The following is a 19,324-nucleotide window of genomic DNA, read 5'->3' on the forward strand; positions in this document are numbered from 1 at the left end:
ACCACCAGAAACAGGATGCACTATTATAATAAGGAGGGAGCTGTAGGAGGTGCTCTCCCCTCTGAGTCAGTACTGAGCCCAACTTCCCAGCATGCTGCTCGGGGGTGCTGTGCCGCAGGGACCAGATGGCTGCAGGTATTCCCTTGCCTACATGGCCTGTAAAGTGCTTTGGGACTTTGGGGCTAAAAAGCTGGGAAGATTTGTGGGATATTAATGGTGTACACAATGTACCTGCAGCAGTTTCTGGATGTAGATGGTGTTGTCCCTTTCATGTGTTTTGTTGCTATGTCGACGTTTTAGAGGTCGATAGACACAGCACATGGTGAAGCAAATCATGTACAGCACGTAGAACAAGGCCAGGATGCAGAAATAGGGACGCCCATATTTATTCCACTTCAGGCTCACCAGCTCATTCACAGGGGTCAGGTCCAGGATCCGACGGGCCTGAGAGACAGACACCAGACTTCATTCATTGTGGGCCACCTCTCTGCCCCCAGAGAGCAAACTGGCAAATCATCCCAAGCTCATGAAAACAATCATAGTATGTTAAATCAAATCTGACTGGGACCCTTGTCTGTCCCCTTTTGTCTGCCAAACACAGAGCAATGACTCAAAGGACCTGGGCAGAGACAGGCTGCAGAAACAGGTCAGAATTTGTCCCACTATCCCACCTGGTCCATTAATGCCACTACACGCATCCAAAGACCTGGTGCATTCACTCTGGAAACACCTGGCTACCTTGCCATGCCAATAGCAAAGAAGAGCACAAGGTAGGAGGAGAGGAGAGGAGACAAAGACCACAGTCCTGTTAGAAATGACAGGCTCTTCCCCACATGGAAATACTGTAATATCCTACAGTCATAGTTCCATGCCCTGCAGTGTTTCTACAGAAAGCTGCAATGCTTCAGACCATTACTCTAGAATATTGTAATCATTTCTTGTTATAAGGGAGGTTACAGATCAAGAACATGACTTGCCAATAGATTCCAGTGGTCACCCCTTCCTAGTCTCTGCACTCTGGGTCTCCTGGAACCTGAATGGAGTCCAGCCATTGCGCCAATTTCAGGGTCCCTAGGCACACTCAGAGGGCACAGAACGTCTATCTGGCACCCTCCTCATAGCTGTTCTGGGTCCAGAGCTGACCCTTCCCACTTCGCAGTACTCAAACACACCCCTCTCCCTCGACTCTATCTACCAGGTGAACATCTGGTTTACAGTTTAACTCCCTCAGGGGCAAGCAGTAATTGCGAAGCACACAACAAACGCACATATGCACACTTTGTTCAATCTACCAAATTGATGCTCTTTACTTAATAGATGAAGCACAGGAGAGTACAGATCATACCACACAATAAAACATCATAAACACAATGCCTGCCCCCCCGCCCCCCACAGCTCACCCTCCCTTTGGGAGTCCCTGAGGGATAGTCTGTGTTCTGGCAGGCAGGTGGGCAGGGTCCTCCAGACCCTTGTGTGTCCTACCCTTGCAGCAGCCTCCCTAATCTTACTTTGCTGCAAAATGGCTCTCTCTTCCCCTGTTCCTCCCTGTGGTGTCCCTTTATAGATTCCTGCTGGGGTCACCTTCTTTTGTTCTGCTTTCTGGTAATCTCCCAAACAGGAGGAGGAAGCCACCTCTCTCAGGGAGTGCAAACCTATTGTCTGAAGGTGTTTTATTTTGAGTGCTGATCATTCACCATTGAGTCTGGCCTGGCAGAGAGACATGCCACAACCCTGCTAGCTCTTGGAGGATCCACATCCATATAGGCTTTTTTCCATGGCACAGTAATTTCAAAATACAATTTCATAAAGTCATCCACAACTCAGAAGTGATACAAACAGAACCCCCTAGTTTGTCACACCAACATACCTCTCTTTTCTTGGTGGTGACAATGAGTTCCAATAGAGATTGGTCATCTCCCCACGAGTCGATCTCTGTGAGGTCATACAGGGTGGAAACCAGGGGACCGAAGGTCCACTGGATGTGCTTTCTGTTCTGCATAAGGTGCTGGAACATCTAATTGGCAAGAAGGGCAGAGCTGAGCTCATGGGAGCATATTTGCCCAAACCACCCATCACCACAAGCACCAGTATCCCAGGACATTGAAATCATCTGCACCCCTGCTTCAAACTCAGCTCCGAAAACACTTGTCTACAGAAGCCTTCCAGACAGGGAGTTGGTCTGTAATCTTATTAGTTCTCAAGCCAAGCAAATTTGGGTTGGGTCAGAACTTGGATGGAAGACCTATGTGCTATAGGTATTACTGGCTCAGTAGGGAGTGCTTTCTAAGTTAGTACTGACCCAAAGCCCCAGCACAGTGTTAAATGCCATGGTGCAGGTGACTCAGTAGGTGATGTTTCCTTCTCTATGTCACTGCCTCAGCGTGGTACTATGGTTCTGGTGAGGCAGGAGGTGGTGCTCTTCTCTCTGAATCAGCACTGAACCAATCCTCTAACATTTTGTCCTGTCAGTGGAAAATGTTACACCTCCCCTCCAGTGACACTCTCCTGTAGTGCTACTGACACAGAGTAGTTGCTGTATGCCCCCAAAAGGCAGCTTCACTTTGGTGGGTGAGTGATCCCTATAAGTGATATCTGGAAAGTGCTTTGGGATCCTTCAGACAGAGACATGCCTCAGCGACATCAGAAATTATGAAAGCCAAGTGCTGCACACAAGCTCACCACAGTGTTGCCCTCAACCCCAGCTAGCTTGAATGGAGTGAGCCCCTCGTTGTTAGGGATTAAGTCCAGGGCTCCCAGCTCCCTTTTGCTCTTGTCATAGGAGAGAATGAAGTTGTACATCTGGCAGGCAAAGATCTTGTTGGGTTGGAGAACTAGGAGGTGGAGAACAGTGTTCCCTGTAGTGGAGAGAGAGACAGAGGGATGAGATAACTGGTAAGATGGGAAACACAAATCACCTCCCAATCTTGACAGACTTTCAGGCAGTCAATATACAGACCTTGCTCAGCCTCTGTACAAGAGGGTGCACCATTAGTATTCTGTGTGGCTCTGCACAGTATGAACAGCCCCACTTGACAATTAAGGAAAAGCAGCCCCCATCTAAAGTCCTTCAATCCACAGAAAAATGAATAATAAAAGGCAGTTGGTGTCATATTTTATCTAGGCAAAAGTCTATTGAAGGTTCCAGTATAGGACTAGTCATCCTGGAACAGACCATTGCTCCTACTAGCCAGCTCTGATATTACCACCTCACCAACTGGGATGTTTTTCCCTGGGTTTCAAGTTAACATCTTTCATAATTTTGAAACACTAGTTCTGGCCATCTCATTTCCTATGTAAATCTTGCCTATGATGTGTCTCACTGCAGAGGAGAGACAGGACTAAGCTGTAATGAACACAAAGGGAATTCTTTAATGAGACTGATGCACACAAATGGACCCTGTGGCGCTCTCTCTCTTTCTGGCTCTCAGACAGTCTTTGCAGCCTATTGTCACCACACAGGGTCCCTCTAAGGCCTGGACTATGCTCTTATGGGAGAGACTGCTTGCTGCTGAGTACATTACAGCACCATATTGCTATGTCCCTTTGTTGCCCTTCACTGGACCTTCTCAGTCTCACCAGCATCTTTCTTAAAGTGAGGTGACCAACTTCAGACAGAGTCCCACACAGGTACCATCATTTGGTACTACACCATTCGCACAGCACCTTGAAAGAGGCCACTGAAGAGCTCTTACCCAAGGTGTCTTGTGCTCTGATGTTGGCTCCATGTTTGATGAGCAACCGGACAATTGCCTCACTTCCTACACAGGCTGCAAAGGATAAGATATGCTCCCCTGAAGAGAAAGGAATAGAGACGAGGGAATACATAATATGGAGTTAAAGAGAGGAAACTGAAAGACAGGCAAAAAAACCCAGACCACTAAACACATCTCCCATTTCTCTCTCTCTCACACACACACACACACACACACACACACACACACTATGTAAAATTCCCATGTAAATGGTATTCCAAATGCTTTGCAGAGCTACCCAACAGGTAGGGGAGCAGAGAAATCAGGAGATACCGCCTAGGCAAGGCAGAGGAGATATGTTTGCTGACAGGATTTTTAGAAGAGCAGAATAGTGGCTGAGGCAAAGAGATCCAGGGAGGCTGTTCCATATGGAAGAAGCCGCACAGGAGAAGGGTCCTGCACCAACAAAGTGAAACTAAAACAATGAGAAGAGGGAGAGCGAAGAACTATGTCACACAACTAGAGGAAGCAGGGAGGGTCTAGGGTTGGGTAGAGAAACTAGCTCTGCAAGACTGAGTGGGGAAAATCCACAAAGAGTTTTAAAACTAAGGAGGACAATTTGGAACTGGATCCAGCTGGAGCTGGATCCCACATGAATGGGAAGGTAGTGGAGCCGGAGGAGGAGCGCTGGTTTGCTCACATCTGAGAAGACAGCTGAAGAGCTGGGATTTAGAGGAGGCCACATGGCAGTAAGTCAGCGCAAGCCAAATCTAACCCTGATTTAAAACAAACTCTCTCAGACCTCCTGCTTCACGCATATGACAGAAACAAACTAGTCACAGACAATGTTTTCAACACACCTTTAAGGGAACGGAGAGATTGCTTATGAAGAAAGATTAACATAGTTAAATATGAGCTGTACAGTGGAGTTAAAGGACACAATAACTGTTTAGAATGGAGATATACCTATCTCTTAGAACTGGAAGGGACCCCATACGGTCATTGAGTCCAGCCCCCTGCCTTTACTAGCAGGACCAAGTACTGATTTTGCCCCAGATCCCTAAATGGCCCCCTCAAGGATTGAACTCACAACCCTGTGTTTAGAAGGCCAATGCTCAAACCACTGAGCTATCCTGCCCCCCTAAGCAGCTGAAGTGGAAAACACCATGGAGGAAGAGAAATTGCTTAGAATGACAGCTGAATATGAGTCCATAGTGTGACACAGTTGTGACAATGGCTAATATCATTCTAGGGTGTATTAACAGGAGTGTCATAGGTAAGATATGGGAGGTGATTGTCCCGCTCTACTTAGCACCGGTGAGGCCTTAGCTGGAGTCCTGTGTCCATTTCTGGGCACGACGCATTAGGAACGATGTGGACAAATTGGAGACTGCAGAGGACAGCCACAAAAATGATCAGAGATTTAGAAAGCCTGGCCTATGAGGAAAGATTAGAAAAACTGGGCACGATTAGTTTTGGGGGGAAAAAGACTGAGGGGGGACCTAATAACAGTCTCCAAATGTGTTGAGGGCTGTTATAAAGAGGATGGTGATCAATTGTTCTCCAGATCCACTAAAAGAGAGGACAAGAAGTAATGGGCTTAATATTCAGCAAGGGAATTTTATGTTAAATATTAGGAAAAACTTTCTAACTATAAAAGTAGTTAAGCTTTGGAACAGGCTTCCAAAGGAGTATGTACAATCCCCATAACTGGAGGTTTTTAAGAACAGGTTGGACAAACACCTGTCAGGGACGCTCTAGGTTTACTTGGTCCTGCCTAAACACAGGGGGCTGTACTTGACAAGATCCCTTCCAGCCCTACATTTCTATGATTCTATGAGTCCATGACTGAACAGATTAAAATAGGTCAAAAGGGGAAGTACAAGCTTAATGTGAAACAGGTAAAATTCACTTCTGTGCAGAGAAACAACACAGAGCCCATGCACTACTTCAGTCTCAGTTAAGCCTGCAAAATAGAGTCTGTGTCTACATTTAGAAGCTTACAGCAGCACAGCTGTACCAATACAGCTGTACCATTGTAAGAGCGCCCATGTAGCCACATTATGCTGACAGGAGAGAGTAATAAAACCAGCTCAACAAATGGTGGTAGCTATGTCAGTGGGAGAGCATTCCCCCCCTCAAGTGACAAAAGTTTTGCGGACAGAAATGCTAGTGTAAATATGGCCTAAGTGGTATGTAAGGCGTACACCAGTCTTATACTGGCCCTATTCACAGAAAGAGCAAAAGCTGCCCAATCTAAAGCAAGAACTAAAATACTCTGTCCTCAGTGGAGCTTCTCCCAATTTACACACATTTGAATGAGAGCAGAATCATACCCGATATATTTTGTTTGGAAAGATTCTATCTAAATCTGTCTCTATTTTTTTTAAAGCAATCACATGGGGAGATTAGTACCTTTATTTTTGAAGTCCTCTTGCTTTCCCCACTCTGTAATTAAACAGCCCGGCAGATTTACAAAAGCATATTAAAAACCCTCTGGGGCTAAAAGCTCAGAGAAGCCAAGTTTCACTGGGTGTGGATTTTGATTTAATCAGGAGTAAAACTGCATTTGGGAAGCAGAACCCTGAGCCAACCTCCTCAACACAAAGCCACATACTCCTCTCCAGAGTGTTTCAAACTACTGAGTGAAAATTAATGAAGGCTCATTTAAAAAAAAAAAAAAAAGAGTAAATTTCTCTGCTAGACATGGTGTAATTACCGTCAGAAATGGGTAGTGTAAAACGGTTGTGCTACTCCAATTTACGTCACCTGAGGCTCTGGCCCAGGAACATCTCAAAGGAAAAATCAATCTTTAAATATAAGAATATCCTAGAAGTGGATCATAGGATTTAGAAATGGAAAAGGCCTGATACAATCCTGGAGCCTTAACATTCCATCTATGTTGCAGGGAATTTCCTGCCTGTAGGGGACGTTCCATTGAACAGCACAAAGTTCCTGAAATAAGGGAGCCACTCCTTTCCTGTAGGTTAGCCAGAATTGTAAGGTCCCAGGCCCATTAGGTCACATTTTATTTATACCCCCAGTCCCCATACCCAGCCAGTAGCAGAAATGTTCCCAGCATTCTGGTCAAGAGACAGACCAGTCTCCTGTTAAGAGACAGCCCCACTTAGCATCAACTATACGGCATGCTATTCTGCTCCAGCCTTTTTCTTATTCTCTGAGATGTTATCCTTTTAGTTTTAAGTGACTCCTGCTTTGAGGCGTCTGCTAATCTCACAGGGGAAATATTTAACAGCCTCAGAGATTCTTGCTGTTCAGAAATGTTTCCTGGTATTCAGCCTACATTTTCTCATTGCTAAATTTCACCGTTTTACTCTTAGTTAGACCCTATGGACGCTCTTTAACAATTCCTATCTCTACTAGGCACATGTTCAAGGAGGATGGGATGAGATGGCATAGATGCTAGCTAGAGAGAGAAAGAGATGTGAATGGATGGAAGAAAGAGAGATGAATAAGAGAGACAGAAAGATGGATGACAGACAAGCCCAAGTACTCTGTGGCAAGGCCCTCTGGTTTGTCCAGGCCTATTGTTCAGTTCTACTCAATAAAAGGAATGTACTCATAATCTGCCCCTTTGACATGAAAATTCATTCATGTTATGGTGCCCTTAATTTTTATTTCTTTCAGTGTACTGCAGAATTTTGTATTGTGTAACTATATAGGAGAGGGTGTTGGGGGAAGCTGGAGGTTTTGACAGCTGGGTAGGAAGCAGCTAGGGACCTGAGCACCTGGGAAGGAGTAGGAGGCAGTTTGGGATTAGCACATTAGTTGGATGTTTCTGCTAAAATAGTCCACTGTGAAGCAGTTGCAAATGATGGTGTAGCACCCATAAGGGAATGTCAGGATTACATTTAGCTGTGCCATGACTCCTTAAGGATTGAAAATCTGCTGAGGGCGTTAAAGGGGGACAGCTCTGGCTGCATGGCAACAGCAGAGCTGTAAGTGCTCTCAGGGTATGTCTACTCTTCCATGTAAGCCCACAGTTAGTGGGACTCGAATCCGCAGACCCTGGGTTTGCAAGCCCAAGGCTTGAGCATCCACACACATTGGTGACCACAGGTTTACAATCTGTGGATTTGGGCCCCAAATCTGGAGATCCAGCATCCACACTGCAGCACACAGACCCAAGTCAAACGGTCTATTCCAAGCTGCCTGGTGCTCTCCCCCACCCTCCCAGCTGTGGCTACTCTAGCCCTTAGTTCATAGTGCAGTGTGGGAAAACTTGACTGTCCAGCCTGCATGTTACAAGAAGCTGTCACAGCCCACCAAGTTCTCAACATCTTGCTGAGCCGTCTTTTGGGTCTGCATGCTCCGGGCAACCGGAGACAGCATTGTGGCAGAGTCACCATTTGAAGAGCTTCTCTTGCTTGTGCTTTCACTCCTGTTTCACCAAATAGGCAGAGCTTCAATGAGATACTGGTGGACATTCTGGCAGCATTTTCTGACCCACCAAAGGCATCTGGAGGAGGAGTCGGAGGAGGAAGAGGACACAGTCATTGAGCACTTGAATTGGCTGATGCTCCTTACAACTCTCAGGATAACCACTCATGCCACCTGTGTAACCTGGCACTTCTAGATCCACAAGCACAGACTGAGCCCCAAGCACAGACTGGTGGGACCACATGGTCATGTGGACCTGGGACAGCCAGCAGTGGGTCTAGAACTTTCACATGAAGAAAGTTACGTTTCTGGAGCTCTGTGAGCAGCTTGCCCTGACCCTCCAGCATCAGGACACACACATAAGGGCGGACAATCCCAACCCAGAAGGGGGTTGCTATAATTGTCTGGAAGCTGGCTACCCCACAGTGCTACAGGCCAATTGCTAACCAGTTCAGCATTGCAAAGTCAACTGAAGGTAAAGTGGTGGCAGAGGTTTCTGAGGAAATCAGGAGTGCAGTTTACTCCAAGGTGGCGGTCATAAAAGATATTCCAAAAGTATCTGCTGGTTTTGAGAAAATGGGGTTTCCAAATTGTGCCGGGGCCCTGCACTCAGCTCTCTGCTCTTGGCCCCACTCTGTAGAGGGGTCTCTGGGCAGAGAGTGCTGGGCATAATGGTTTGGGGCGGGGGGTTAAGTATGGGGCACTGTAGTTCTCAACCTGCAGACCACAAAATACTCAATATGCAGCCCACAATGATAAATAGGTTGAGAACCACTGCACCAGAGAATCACCAAAATCTGGCTGTGCTCCTGTGACCAACTATCAAGGACTTCAAGTTGGTGGCCATAACAAATACAGCAGAAGGTTCACTCAGCGGTCAGAATAAAATGGAAGGATTAAATGCCGAGCAGCTATACTTGAACCAGGGAGTGACTTCCATTTTCTGGGAGTTGATTGATCAGTCTTGGTACTCCTGGTCCCGGACCCAACTCTGCCCCCAGCTGTTGCAGCCCCAGCCTCAGCCCCCTTACCACTGTCCGCACACACACCCCAGCTGTGATCCCACTCCCGGCTCTTGGGAAGGAGGGCACAGACAGGGGTAAGGGAGGGCATGGCCATGAAAAGTCTGGGGACCCTTGGTGTAGCTGTTTGGGCTAGGGCTGAAGCCTGGGCTCTGAGACCCTCCTTCCGCCAGCCTGAGCCTGAACTTCTACACTGCTATTTTTAGCCCTGCAGCTCAAGCCCCTTGAGCCAGAGTCAGTTGGCCTGGGCTCTGAGACTTGCTGCTGCAGGCTTTTATTCTTTTCTTTTCTTTTTCTTTTTTTTTTTTTTGCTGTGCAGACCTACCCTAAGAGACAAACCTGAACCTGAATCTTTTGTAGAGTGTTCCAGGAAAAGCTGCCAGAGGAGATTTAATTGTTTGCAAGTACTCTGGCTGGGGGAGTTAGGGGACTTTCACATGGCCATAGGAGCCCTTTAATACCTGCTAAGGGATGAAGATTTAAGAGAAGTTGTGGGTATTTCTGGGTCAAGTCACAGTAAAACTGCAGCTAAACGTCATTTTGCTTTCGTCAAATATATAAGAAGCTACTTACATGAGCAGGAAGAGTTGGAAGATCAGGGATTGTCTGCACTGCTGGCATTAAAAGATAAGATTTTACACCTCATTGCTACAGCAATACAGTAGCAAATGGGAAGAACTGATGAAAGCTCATTCAGAAACAGTACAGTGAAAAATTAAAATAGAATGAAATAATGAAAAAAATTAAAAACAGCCCCCATCTGTGAAATTTGTTACCCCACCCGAGAAAACAAAACCAATTTTAAAGAAAGACTTTAAACCTACAGAGAAGATTGGGAATTTCCACCAAAAGGACAGGTTTAGCCTATCAATTGAAAGTGGGACTCAAATGGGGAACATTGAGGCAGAGAATATGTGATCAGGATTCTTTTCCCAGCACTGAGCTTCAGGGGCTACTTGGAGAGAAAAACTCATCTGAGCCTGCCAAAACTGAGGGGTATCTTAAGAGCCTATAAATCAAGAAAATGTGCCACTGAACTTTACCTGCAGCTCTCAAAAGCAACACAGGAGCCAGAACAGACACCTCTGGATTTCCTAGTCTAGCCCTTGATTTGAGACATATTGTTTGCCAGCCTAACAAGAAGCTGACTCTGACCTAAGAAATGACCTTGTCTTTGTACAAAACATGTACCTCCATACAGTCCTGACAGGACTGCAGAATGACAATATTCAGACTGTGATTCAACTTTATTTAAAAGATAATCAGGTTGCAGATGAGACCTTGTTTGAAAAGCTGCACACTGTTGTACGTGATCAGACGGAGAGAGCGCAGAAGCTGGAGAATGGAGGCACGTGTGCTAAGGCAGTTGCATATAATTCTGTGCAGTCGCCCTATACATGGAGCACTGGTCAGAGAGTAAAGCAGCACTTCCTCCCAGGGGAAAAGGAGTCTCCCCTGCTGATGAATGAGGTAAGGGAACTAAAGGCCAGTATTGATGCAATCTAAGATGTGAAAGCTGAAATTAACAAATTAAAGCAAGCTGTCCAGGACTGTGACAAAAGAACTGATAATGGTATGAGCAGCCATGCAACCATGAAGCAAGCCCAGAGAAGAGGCAATCTGACAGAGGCAGTCAGCAGCGGCTCCAGGCACCAGCACTCCAAGCGGTCCCTTCGGTGGCTTGCCTGTGGGAGGTCCGCCGGTCCCACGGATTTGGTGGCAATTCGGCGGCGGGTACGCCGAATCCACAGGACTGGGGACCTCCCGCAGGCAAGCCGCTGAAGGCAGCCTGCCTGCCATGGTTTGGGCGGCAAAAAAGCTAGAGCTGCCCCTGGAGGCAGTACTTGCTATCACTGTTTCAGATGTGGCAGTAAAAAACACTGCCAGTTGGGATGAGGTATAGGAAAAGCAGAGATAAAGCTGATACTGTGTCTGATTTACCAGGAGCCGCCTGCAGTTGCTGCTCCTGAGGGAATTCTGAGCCAAAAACATTTAAAATTCTGCACACAATATTTTAAAATTCTGCAAATGTTATTTGTCAATAAATAAATGTGGAGACTCCAGCATGGCAGTGGGGAGCACAGGCCACTGGCTGCATGGAGGAGGGAAATCACCCTGCGGCCCTCCCCAGGACTGGACTCTGCAGTGAGGCTGCTCCCAACCCTGACACAGCGCAAGGGCTGGGCCTGTCCCAGACATACCCTGGGGCTCTTTTCCTCCACACCAGGTGCACCAAGTGTGGGCAGGCAGGCTCAGCCTGGCAGGATCCAAGCGTGGAGGCGCTTAGTGTTAGGGATCCAGGTGTAGGATGAGAGGGTTCTATGTGGTGCAATCTAGGTGTGGGCAGCTGAGTGAGGTGTCTGGGTGTGGGGTGGGATCTGGATGCACAGGGTTTGGTTCGGGAGTTCTGGGTGCAGGGGCAATGGGATTCTGAAAGGGGGCTAGGCGAAAGTGGTTGGGGCCCAGCGGTGCAGTCTGGGTGTGGGGGACTCAGCAGGGGGGATCCAGGAGAACTTGGTGAGCTGGGGGTCTGGGTACAGCTGGTTGGGGCTCAGTGGGGAGAGGCTCTGAGTGCAGAGGCTCGCCAGGGTGGTCCAGGTGCAGGGGAAGTGGGGGGGCCGTTGGGGTGGTGAGGAGCTCTGTGACACTGCCACGGCCCCAGGGCCAGAGGATTTCTCTGCAACGCCACGGCCCCGGGGCTGGAGGAGCTGTGCCCTCCCTCTCTTTTGCTATAATGAACACCTGGCTATAATAGCCAAATGGCTTGGACCTTGGAGGTTCATTATAGCGCAGCTATACTGTATTTCCTCAGAACATCATGTGTTTAACATGCCCCTCCAAAAGCGATCAAATTTAAATTCCTGAGCATGCCCCTGGTGGGTGGAAAATAATATCTCAGGGACACACCTTAGAAAGCTTGAAGAGTTACTGTAGAAGTTGGGCTTGATTTTAAAACTGCCATTGAAACTGAAATCCCTTCCAAGGGATGGATTGAAGTCCAGTTCCAATTAAGCAAAGATGATCCCATCTTGATGGTTCCTGTGCTGGCCAAATTAGAGAATTGATCATTGGCTACAGAGTTACTGAAGAGATAGTCAAACACCGCTGCTGCAATTCACCTGATGAGGCACCAGCCCCTAGCTTCATTAACAATATGAAATGTGTTCTTTCCTCATGTTGGCAGTTTGATAACTGAAGTTTAATTAAATGCAGTATAAAAATACACTCAAATACAGCTTGCCCATGTCCCATTGCTGCTCCATCCTTTTAGAACAGGCACACACATCACATCCCTGCCTCTACAATCAGAGAATCCCCTTTGATTATCCCTCAACAGACCTTCACTTCTTAAAGGGCAAAGGCAAATCAAATCCTGACATTCGCTTATGTGTGCCACACTCCGCCCTCATATGTTAGGAGCATGTACTGGGCCTTTAAGAACAGAGCACATAAGAACATAAGAATGGCCATACCGGGTCAGACCAAAGGTCCATCTAGCCCAGTATCTGTCTACCGACAGTGGCCAATGCCAGGTGCCCCAGAGGGAGTGAACCTAACAGGCAATGATCAAGCGATCTCTCTCCTGCCATCCATCTCCATCCTCTGACAAACAGAGGCTAGGGACACCATTCCTTACCCATCCTGGCTAATAGCCATTTATGGACTTAGCCACCATGAATTTATCCAGTTCTCTTTTAAACGCTGTTATAGTCCTAGCCTTCACAACCTCCTCAGATAAGGAGTTCCACAAGTTGACTGTGCGCTGCGTGAAGAAGAACTTCCTTTTATTTGTTTTAAACTTGCTGCCTATTGATTTGATTTGATGACCCCTAGTTCTTGTTTTATGGGAATAAGTAAATAACTTTTCCTTATCTACTTTCTCCACATCACTCATGATTGTATATACCTCTATCATATCCTCCCTTAGTCTCCTCTTTTCCAAGCAGAAGAGTCCTAGCCTCTTTAATCTTTCCTCATATGGGACCCCCTCTCCAAACCCCTAATTATTTTAGTTGCCCTTTTCTGAACCTTTTCTAGTGCCAGTATATCTTTTTTGAGGTGAGGAGACCACATCTGTACACAGTATTCAAGATGTGGGCGTACCATGGATTTATATAAGGGCAATAATATATTCTCAGTCTTATTCTCTATCCTCTTTTTAATGATTCCTAATATCCTGTTTGCTTTTTTGACCACCTCTGCACACTACGTGGACATCTTCAGAGAACTGTCCAAGATGACTCCAAGATCTTTTTCCTGATTTGTTGTAGCTAAATTAGCCCCCATCATATTGTATGTATAGTTGGGGTTATTTTTTCCAATGTGCATTACTTTACATTTATCCACATTAAATTTCATTTGCCATTTTGTTGTCCAATCACTTAGTTTTGTGAGATCTTTTTGAAGTTCTTCACAGTCTGCTTTGGTCTTAACTATCTTGAGCAGTTTAGTATCATCTGCAAACTTTGCCACCTCACTGTTTACCCCTTTCTCCAGACCATTTATGAATAAATTGAATAGGATTGGTCCTAGGACTGACCCCTGGGGAACACCACTAGTTACCCCTCTCCATTCTGAGAATTTACCATTAATTCCTACTCTTTGTTCCCGGTCTTTTAACCAGTTCTCAATCCACGCAAGGACCTTCCCCTTTATCCCATGACAGCTTAATTTACGTAACAGCCTTTGGTGAGGGACCTTGTCAAAGGCTTTCTGGAAATCTAAGTATACTATGTCCACTGGATCCCCCTTGTCCACATGTTTGTTGACCCCTTCAAAGAACTCTAATAGACTAGTAAGACACGATTTCCCTTTACAGAAACCATGTTGACTATTGCTCAACAGTTTATGTTTTTCTATGTGTCTGACAATTTTATTCTTAACTATTGTTTCGACTAATTTGCCCGGTACTGACATTAGACTTACCGGTCTGTAATTGCCGGGATCACTTCTAGAGCCCTTTTTAAATATTGGCGTTACATTAGCTAACTTCCAGTCATTGGGTACCGAAGCTGATTTAAAGGACAGGTTACAAACCTTAGTTAATAGTTCCGCAACTTTACATTTCAGTTCTTTGAGAACTCTTGGGTGAATGCCATCTGGTCCCGGTGACTTGTAAATGTTGAGTTTATCAATTAATTCCAAAACCTCCTCTAGTGACACTTCAATCTGTGACAGTTCCTCAGATTTGTCACCTACAAAAGCCAGCTCAGGTTTGGGAATCTCCCTAACATCCTCAGCCGTGAAGACTGAAGCAAAGAATCCATTTAGTTTCTCCACAATGACTATCATCTTTAAGCGCTTCTTTCGTATCTCGATCATCAAGGGGCCCCACTGGTTGTTTAGCAGGCTTCCTGCTTCTGATGTACTTAAAAAACATTTTGTTATTACCTTTGGAGTTTTTGGCTAGCCGTTCTTCAAACTCCTCTTTGGCTTTTCTTATTACACTCTTGCACTTAAGCTGGCAGTGTTTATGCTCCTTTCTATTTGCCTCACTAGGATTTGACTTCCACTTTTTAAAGGACGTCTTTTTATCTCTCACTGCTTCTTTTACATGGTTGTTAAACCACAGTGGCTCTTTCTGAGTTCTTTTACTGTGTTTCTTAATTTGGGGTATACTTTGAAGTTGGGCCTCTATTATGGCGTCTTTAAAAAGCGCCAATGCAGCTTGCAGGGATTTCACTTTAGTCACTGTACCTTTTAACTTCTGTTTAACTAACCCCCTCATTTTTGCATAGTTCCCCCTTTTGAAATTAAATGCCAGAGTGTTGGGCTGTTGAGATGTTCTTCCCACCACAGGGATGTTGAATGCTATTGTATTATGGTCACTATTTCCAAGCAGTCCTGCTATAGTCACCTCTTGGACCAGCTCCTGTGCTCCACTCAGGATTAAATCTAGAGTTGCCTCTCCCCTTGTGGGTTTCCGTACCAGCTGCTCCATGAAGCAGTCATTTAAAGTATCGAGAAATTTTATCTCTGCATTTCGTCCTGAAGTGAAATGTTCCCAGTCAATATGGGGATAATTGAAATCCCCCATTATTATTGGGTTCTTAATTTTGATAGCCTCTCTAATTTCCCTTAGCAAGTGTTAGCGGGAACTGGATGGAGGCTAGTGAGAACTGGCTGAAGGCACTCCATAGTTAGCTTCACCAGCTACACAGCTAGAAGCACATGGCTTCCCTTTGTTTTATGTAGTTCTGTTTTAGTTCTAATAAAGCCTTACTTCTATATCCAGACTGTGCCTCTTTCTTATGAAATGTAATGTCGTTTCAACATTTATATTAAAAAAAATCTAACATACAGTCCATCCATTTGACTTATTAGTAGTCATCCATGAGTTCCACAAGTGCATGGTGCTGCTCTTGTGGAACTCGTCAGAAACCTTTCAGAGACAGGAGGGAAAGGCAAATTAAGATCCTAGTGGGAAGATAAGATTCATGTAGTACTTGAAAGAAAAGGGGATAGCTCAGTCTATGAAGTAAAAGCAGAAGATGAAAAAGGATGTGTTAGAGTTCTTCACGGCAATCTTTTATGTTCCTGTGACTTCTTAGTCAGGGATATAACTCCATCCTCTAATCCACCACAGCACAAGACACAGAAAACAAGGCAAGCTAGTGCAATAAGAGATAACATAAGAACAGGAGTTTGGATTCCAATGATTCTTATAGTGAGAGTGAAGATGAACCACGGTACATCATGGTACCAGATACTGCACATAGCACAGACACTCAATTCAGAGGCAGAGGTCTGGGAACTGAGGATGTAGTTGATTCTGTACACTTGAAAGCAGCTGATTGGAGTGATATGACATTTACACCTGCTGTAGAGAAACATGAATGTCAAAACAAGTAGTGCACAAGAGGAGAGATCACCAGAACAATCCACTAATGTGAAGTCCCCTTACCAGCGAGAGAAGAGCCCCACAGACACTGACATATGAATGATTAGGAACACCTACTTATAAGTGTCTAAATCCAACTTTTGGACCACTGAATGTATCATGGAGTTATCCATGTGTTTGTCACATGCCATACCAAATGCCTATTCCTGAACCTAATCTTACATTTCTATCCAAGGCTGATGTAATATTGGGAAATGAAATATTTGATAGCTCTGGATAGTTTATAATTATGTTAACTTAGTACTGTGATGCTGTATGATTGAAACATGACAATTTATATAATGAATATTGCCATTGTCTAACAATTGCAACAAATGGTGTATAAAGTATATCATGTATGGTGTTAATGAAAATGTTATGATTTGCTAAGTATGATTATCCTGTTTATATCCATGTATCATCACAGTATCTGAAGTTAGGAATATTAGCTATATAGCTCTATATCCCAAATGTGTTTGCTCCTGGGATAACATCCCCAAGGTAATTTACATCCAGTCTGGCCAGCACATTGTGAATGAACTATTCAAGTTGATGGCCCATGAAAGAACACCTAACACTCACAATGGGCTATAGAAGAAGCTCCTCCGGACCCACTAAGCCTTTCTGTGGACACGTTAGCCAGAATATGGGTAAAGGCTGCTTCTGTGAGTCTTCAAAGCATGTAAGGGCATGTGACTTGCTCATGTGACTTTGGATTCCATCTTGGGCCTATAATAACAAGGAAACTAATCAATAATAATCAAGGACAGATGACTCCAAGCTGTTTGGGTAAGTTCCAGAGAGAAATTTGCAAACTAGCAGTTTATTCCATCACTGCTTCAAACCTGATATAAGAGATTGAAAAGTTCTTATATGTTTCTTTAATTATTTTAACTCTCTTCTATTTATTTTCTCTTATAAATAAACCTTTAAATTTCAGTTACTAACAGATTGGCAGCAGTGTGATTATTGGCTAAGATCTGAGCTATATATTTACCTGGCTAAGTGACTCGTCTCTTGAGATCGGAAGAAACCTTGGTTTGATGAAATTGGTTTTCAATAGCCACTCATCACAAAGTCTAGTGTCGGGGTGGTGAAATAAGGGCTGACTTCGTGTTAACCAGTGTGGTGAGCCAGAAGTTTACTTTCGTTACTGGCTTGGTAGAATAACCACCAGCTTGGGGGTGAGTCTGCCCCATTTCTCAGCAGCTTGTACTGAATCTGGCATCCTCAGCTGTGACCCACTGAGGCACAGTGAGAGATATGTTCTCTAACTAGCTTGCCATATGACCAGTAACTTGGCATAACATGGTTATAGCACTGATCGTATAGGAACTGTTATTCCATAAGATACAAATTTCTTTGGGAATTTGAGGTGTTCAGAACTGACTGTTCAGTTGGATAATGGAACTAAAATTGCCACAGAAACTTTCTGCTGAATGTGAAATAAACTAAAGAAACTTGCAGAAAGTTTCAGTCAGTACCAGAGCTTGTTACAGAAGAAGATACTCAAAGACTAACTTGAGAATGACTGTTACAAGCTTGTGGAACTTGGATGACTGCTAATAAGTCAAATGGAGGGACTGTATGATATATTTTGTTAACAGAAACATTGGGATGGCATTACATTTATGAGTGGGGAGTGTAGCACTCAGAAGTCAATGTCAGGCTTATGTTCTCCTGTGCCCTATCCCTTTAAGGACTGAAAGTCTGCTCAGCGGGTCAAACGGGATGCTCTGGTTGCAGACACAGAGATGGGTGTGCTCTAAAACTACTAAGCAGTAATGGAGCTTGTGCAAGGTGTATTTCTTTGTTTTTTTACACTAAAGTTAATAAAACTTCAGTTTTAACTGTCGCTTGTCTGGGAGTGAAACAATGGCATAATAATTGTTATCATTAGGCTTCTGAGTTAACACCCAAATGAAAGGAATGGGTAAGCAGGCTCGTCACAGAGTTATTACTACAGGCTGACATCACTCCATTGGTTTCATTCAGGTCATGTTAGGGCAAGTGGTCTTCACAAAGGCTAGAGATTTAACATTTTTTAGAAAATGAAAGCTGAACTTCTACAGCACAATTCTGCAGCAAGGTCTGTATTGCATAGCAGTTGCATAGGCAGGAATTCCCAGAGCACATGGGGCCTTGTTGACAGAGAGAGGGACAGAAAGGGAGCAGACCATACCAGATCCAGAGAGGTCACAGAACTCTGAGTGTGCCAGAGAAGAAGAGGCTGGTGGCAGTCAAGGCCTGCAGATAGAGCCCTACCAAAATAGATGAGGTTGTGGCTGCTGGGTCTGAAGACATAGCCGGTGGCCCGTGGGTTGTTGACATCAGCCCCCTTCTCAAGCATCGCCTTCACAAGTTTGAAGTTCTTATTCACCACAGCAATGTGGAGAGCAGTCTCCCCTGCAACACACAATCACACCCCTTTTGTAATGCCAGCATTGCACCACAGGGACCAGAGGCACTTCAGAGATCCACTGTGCAACCAAGGCCACTTTATTAGTAAATAACCAAGAAACCCAATGGCCAAAGTCTGGGGTGTTCAAAGGACCCTAAGAAAGTCACCTGCCCAGCTCCCATGGAATTCCAGTTGCATGTGAGTGATTAATGTCCCTGGAAAATTGCAGCCCAAACTCTTATCTCTGTTACACTGACTGTCCCAGTAACTTGAATGGATTCACCCCAGCATAAAGGAGAATAGAATTTTGCCCCGTGTTTTCACCAATACAGCTTTTATTGTGTCTTAGCCCTAAGATAGGAGTTGCAACTGTGAAATTAATTGCTGTGAAATTAATTACACTTGCAACTTCTCTCTCACCACTTTTCAGTGAAGTGCTTTAGTGCCTCGTTAATTCCACTTATGCTCCTGCTCATATTTTACACTTCTGTAACACTTTCCAGCTGGGCACTTCACAAATGTTCATCAATTAAACCTCACGTTAGCCCATGTGCAAGAGCCTGGAATCACTAGCCTGAAACTAAATGCAGAGAAATTAAGTGAGTTGCTCAACAACAAGATGGTGATTAGAATTCAGGTCTCCTGACTCCCCATCCCCTACTTGAGCGTGCAGCTGGTTCTGGGGTAAAAGGAAGCAACTCTTTAACAATGCACAGTGACAATACAGTTCTCGGTAGACCCTACAGAAAAAAATCCATATCGTAGTGAAATTGCAGAGGGAATTAATGAAGGTAGAATGTAATTTACAAACCCTGGAATTAATAACCCCACTCTGGAGGGCCTAGATTTTATGTCTCATCTGGAAGATGGATGCATCCTCCTTAACAACATGTGAGGTATTTGGGCCAGTACTGACTAAGAGAGGAGA

The 19,324-nt window shown here is 44.9% G+C and overlaps 1 protein-coding gene across 3 annotated transcripts in view; it reads right to left on the reverse strand.

The window, feature by feature from the left end:
- Positions 1 to 19,324, reverse strand: part of LOC123356447 (transient receptor potential cation channel subfamily V member 6-like) — an 83,023-nt gene that overhangs the window by 13,207 nt on the left and 50,492 nt on the right. For all 3 annotated transcript variants that reach the window (XM_044999710.1, XM_044999720.1, XM_044999728.1), the window contains exons 4-8: positions 18,261 to 18,401; positions 3,693 to 3,791; positions 2,680 to 2,855; positions 1,868 to 2,014; positions 232 to 444 (exon numbers count right to left, since the gene is read on the reverse strand). In XM_044999710.1, the coding sequence (XP_044855645.1) occupies positions 232 to 444; positions 1,868 to 2,014; positions 2,680 to 2,855; positions 3,693 to 3,791; positions 18,261 to 18,401 (776 nt within the window). The remainder of the gene's footprint in view (positions 1 to 231; positions 445 to 1,867; positions 2,015 to 2,679; positions 2,856 to 3,692; positions 3,792 to 18,260; positions 18,402 to 19,324) is intronic.

Source organism: Mauremys mutica, chromosome 1 (assembly GCF_020497125.1).
Source record: "Mauremys mutica isolate MM-2020 ecotype Southern chromosome 1, ASM2049712v1, whole genome shotgun sequence".
Taxonomy (NCBI): domain Eukaryota; kingdom Metazoa; phylum Chordata; order Testudines; family Geoemydidae; genus Mauremys; species Mauremys mutica.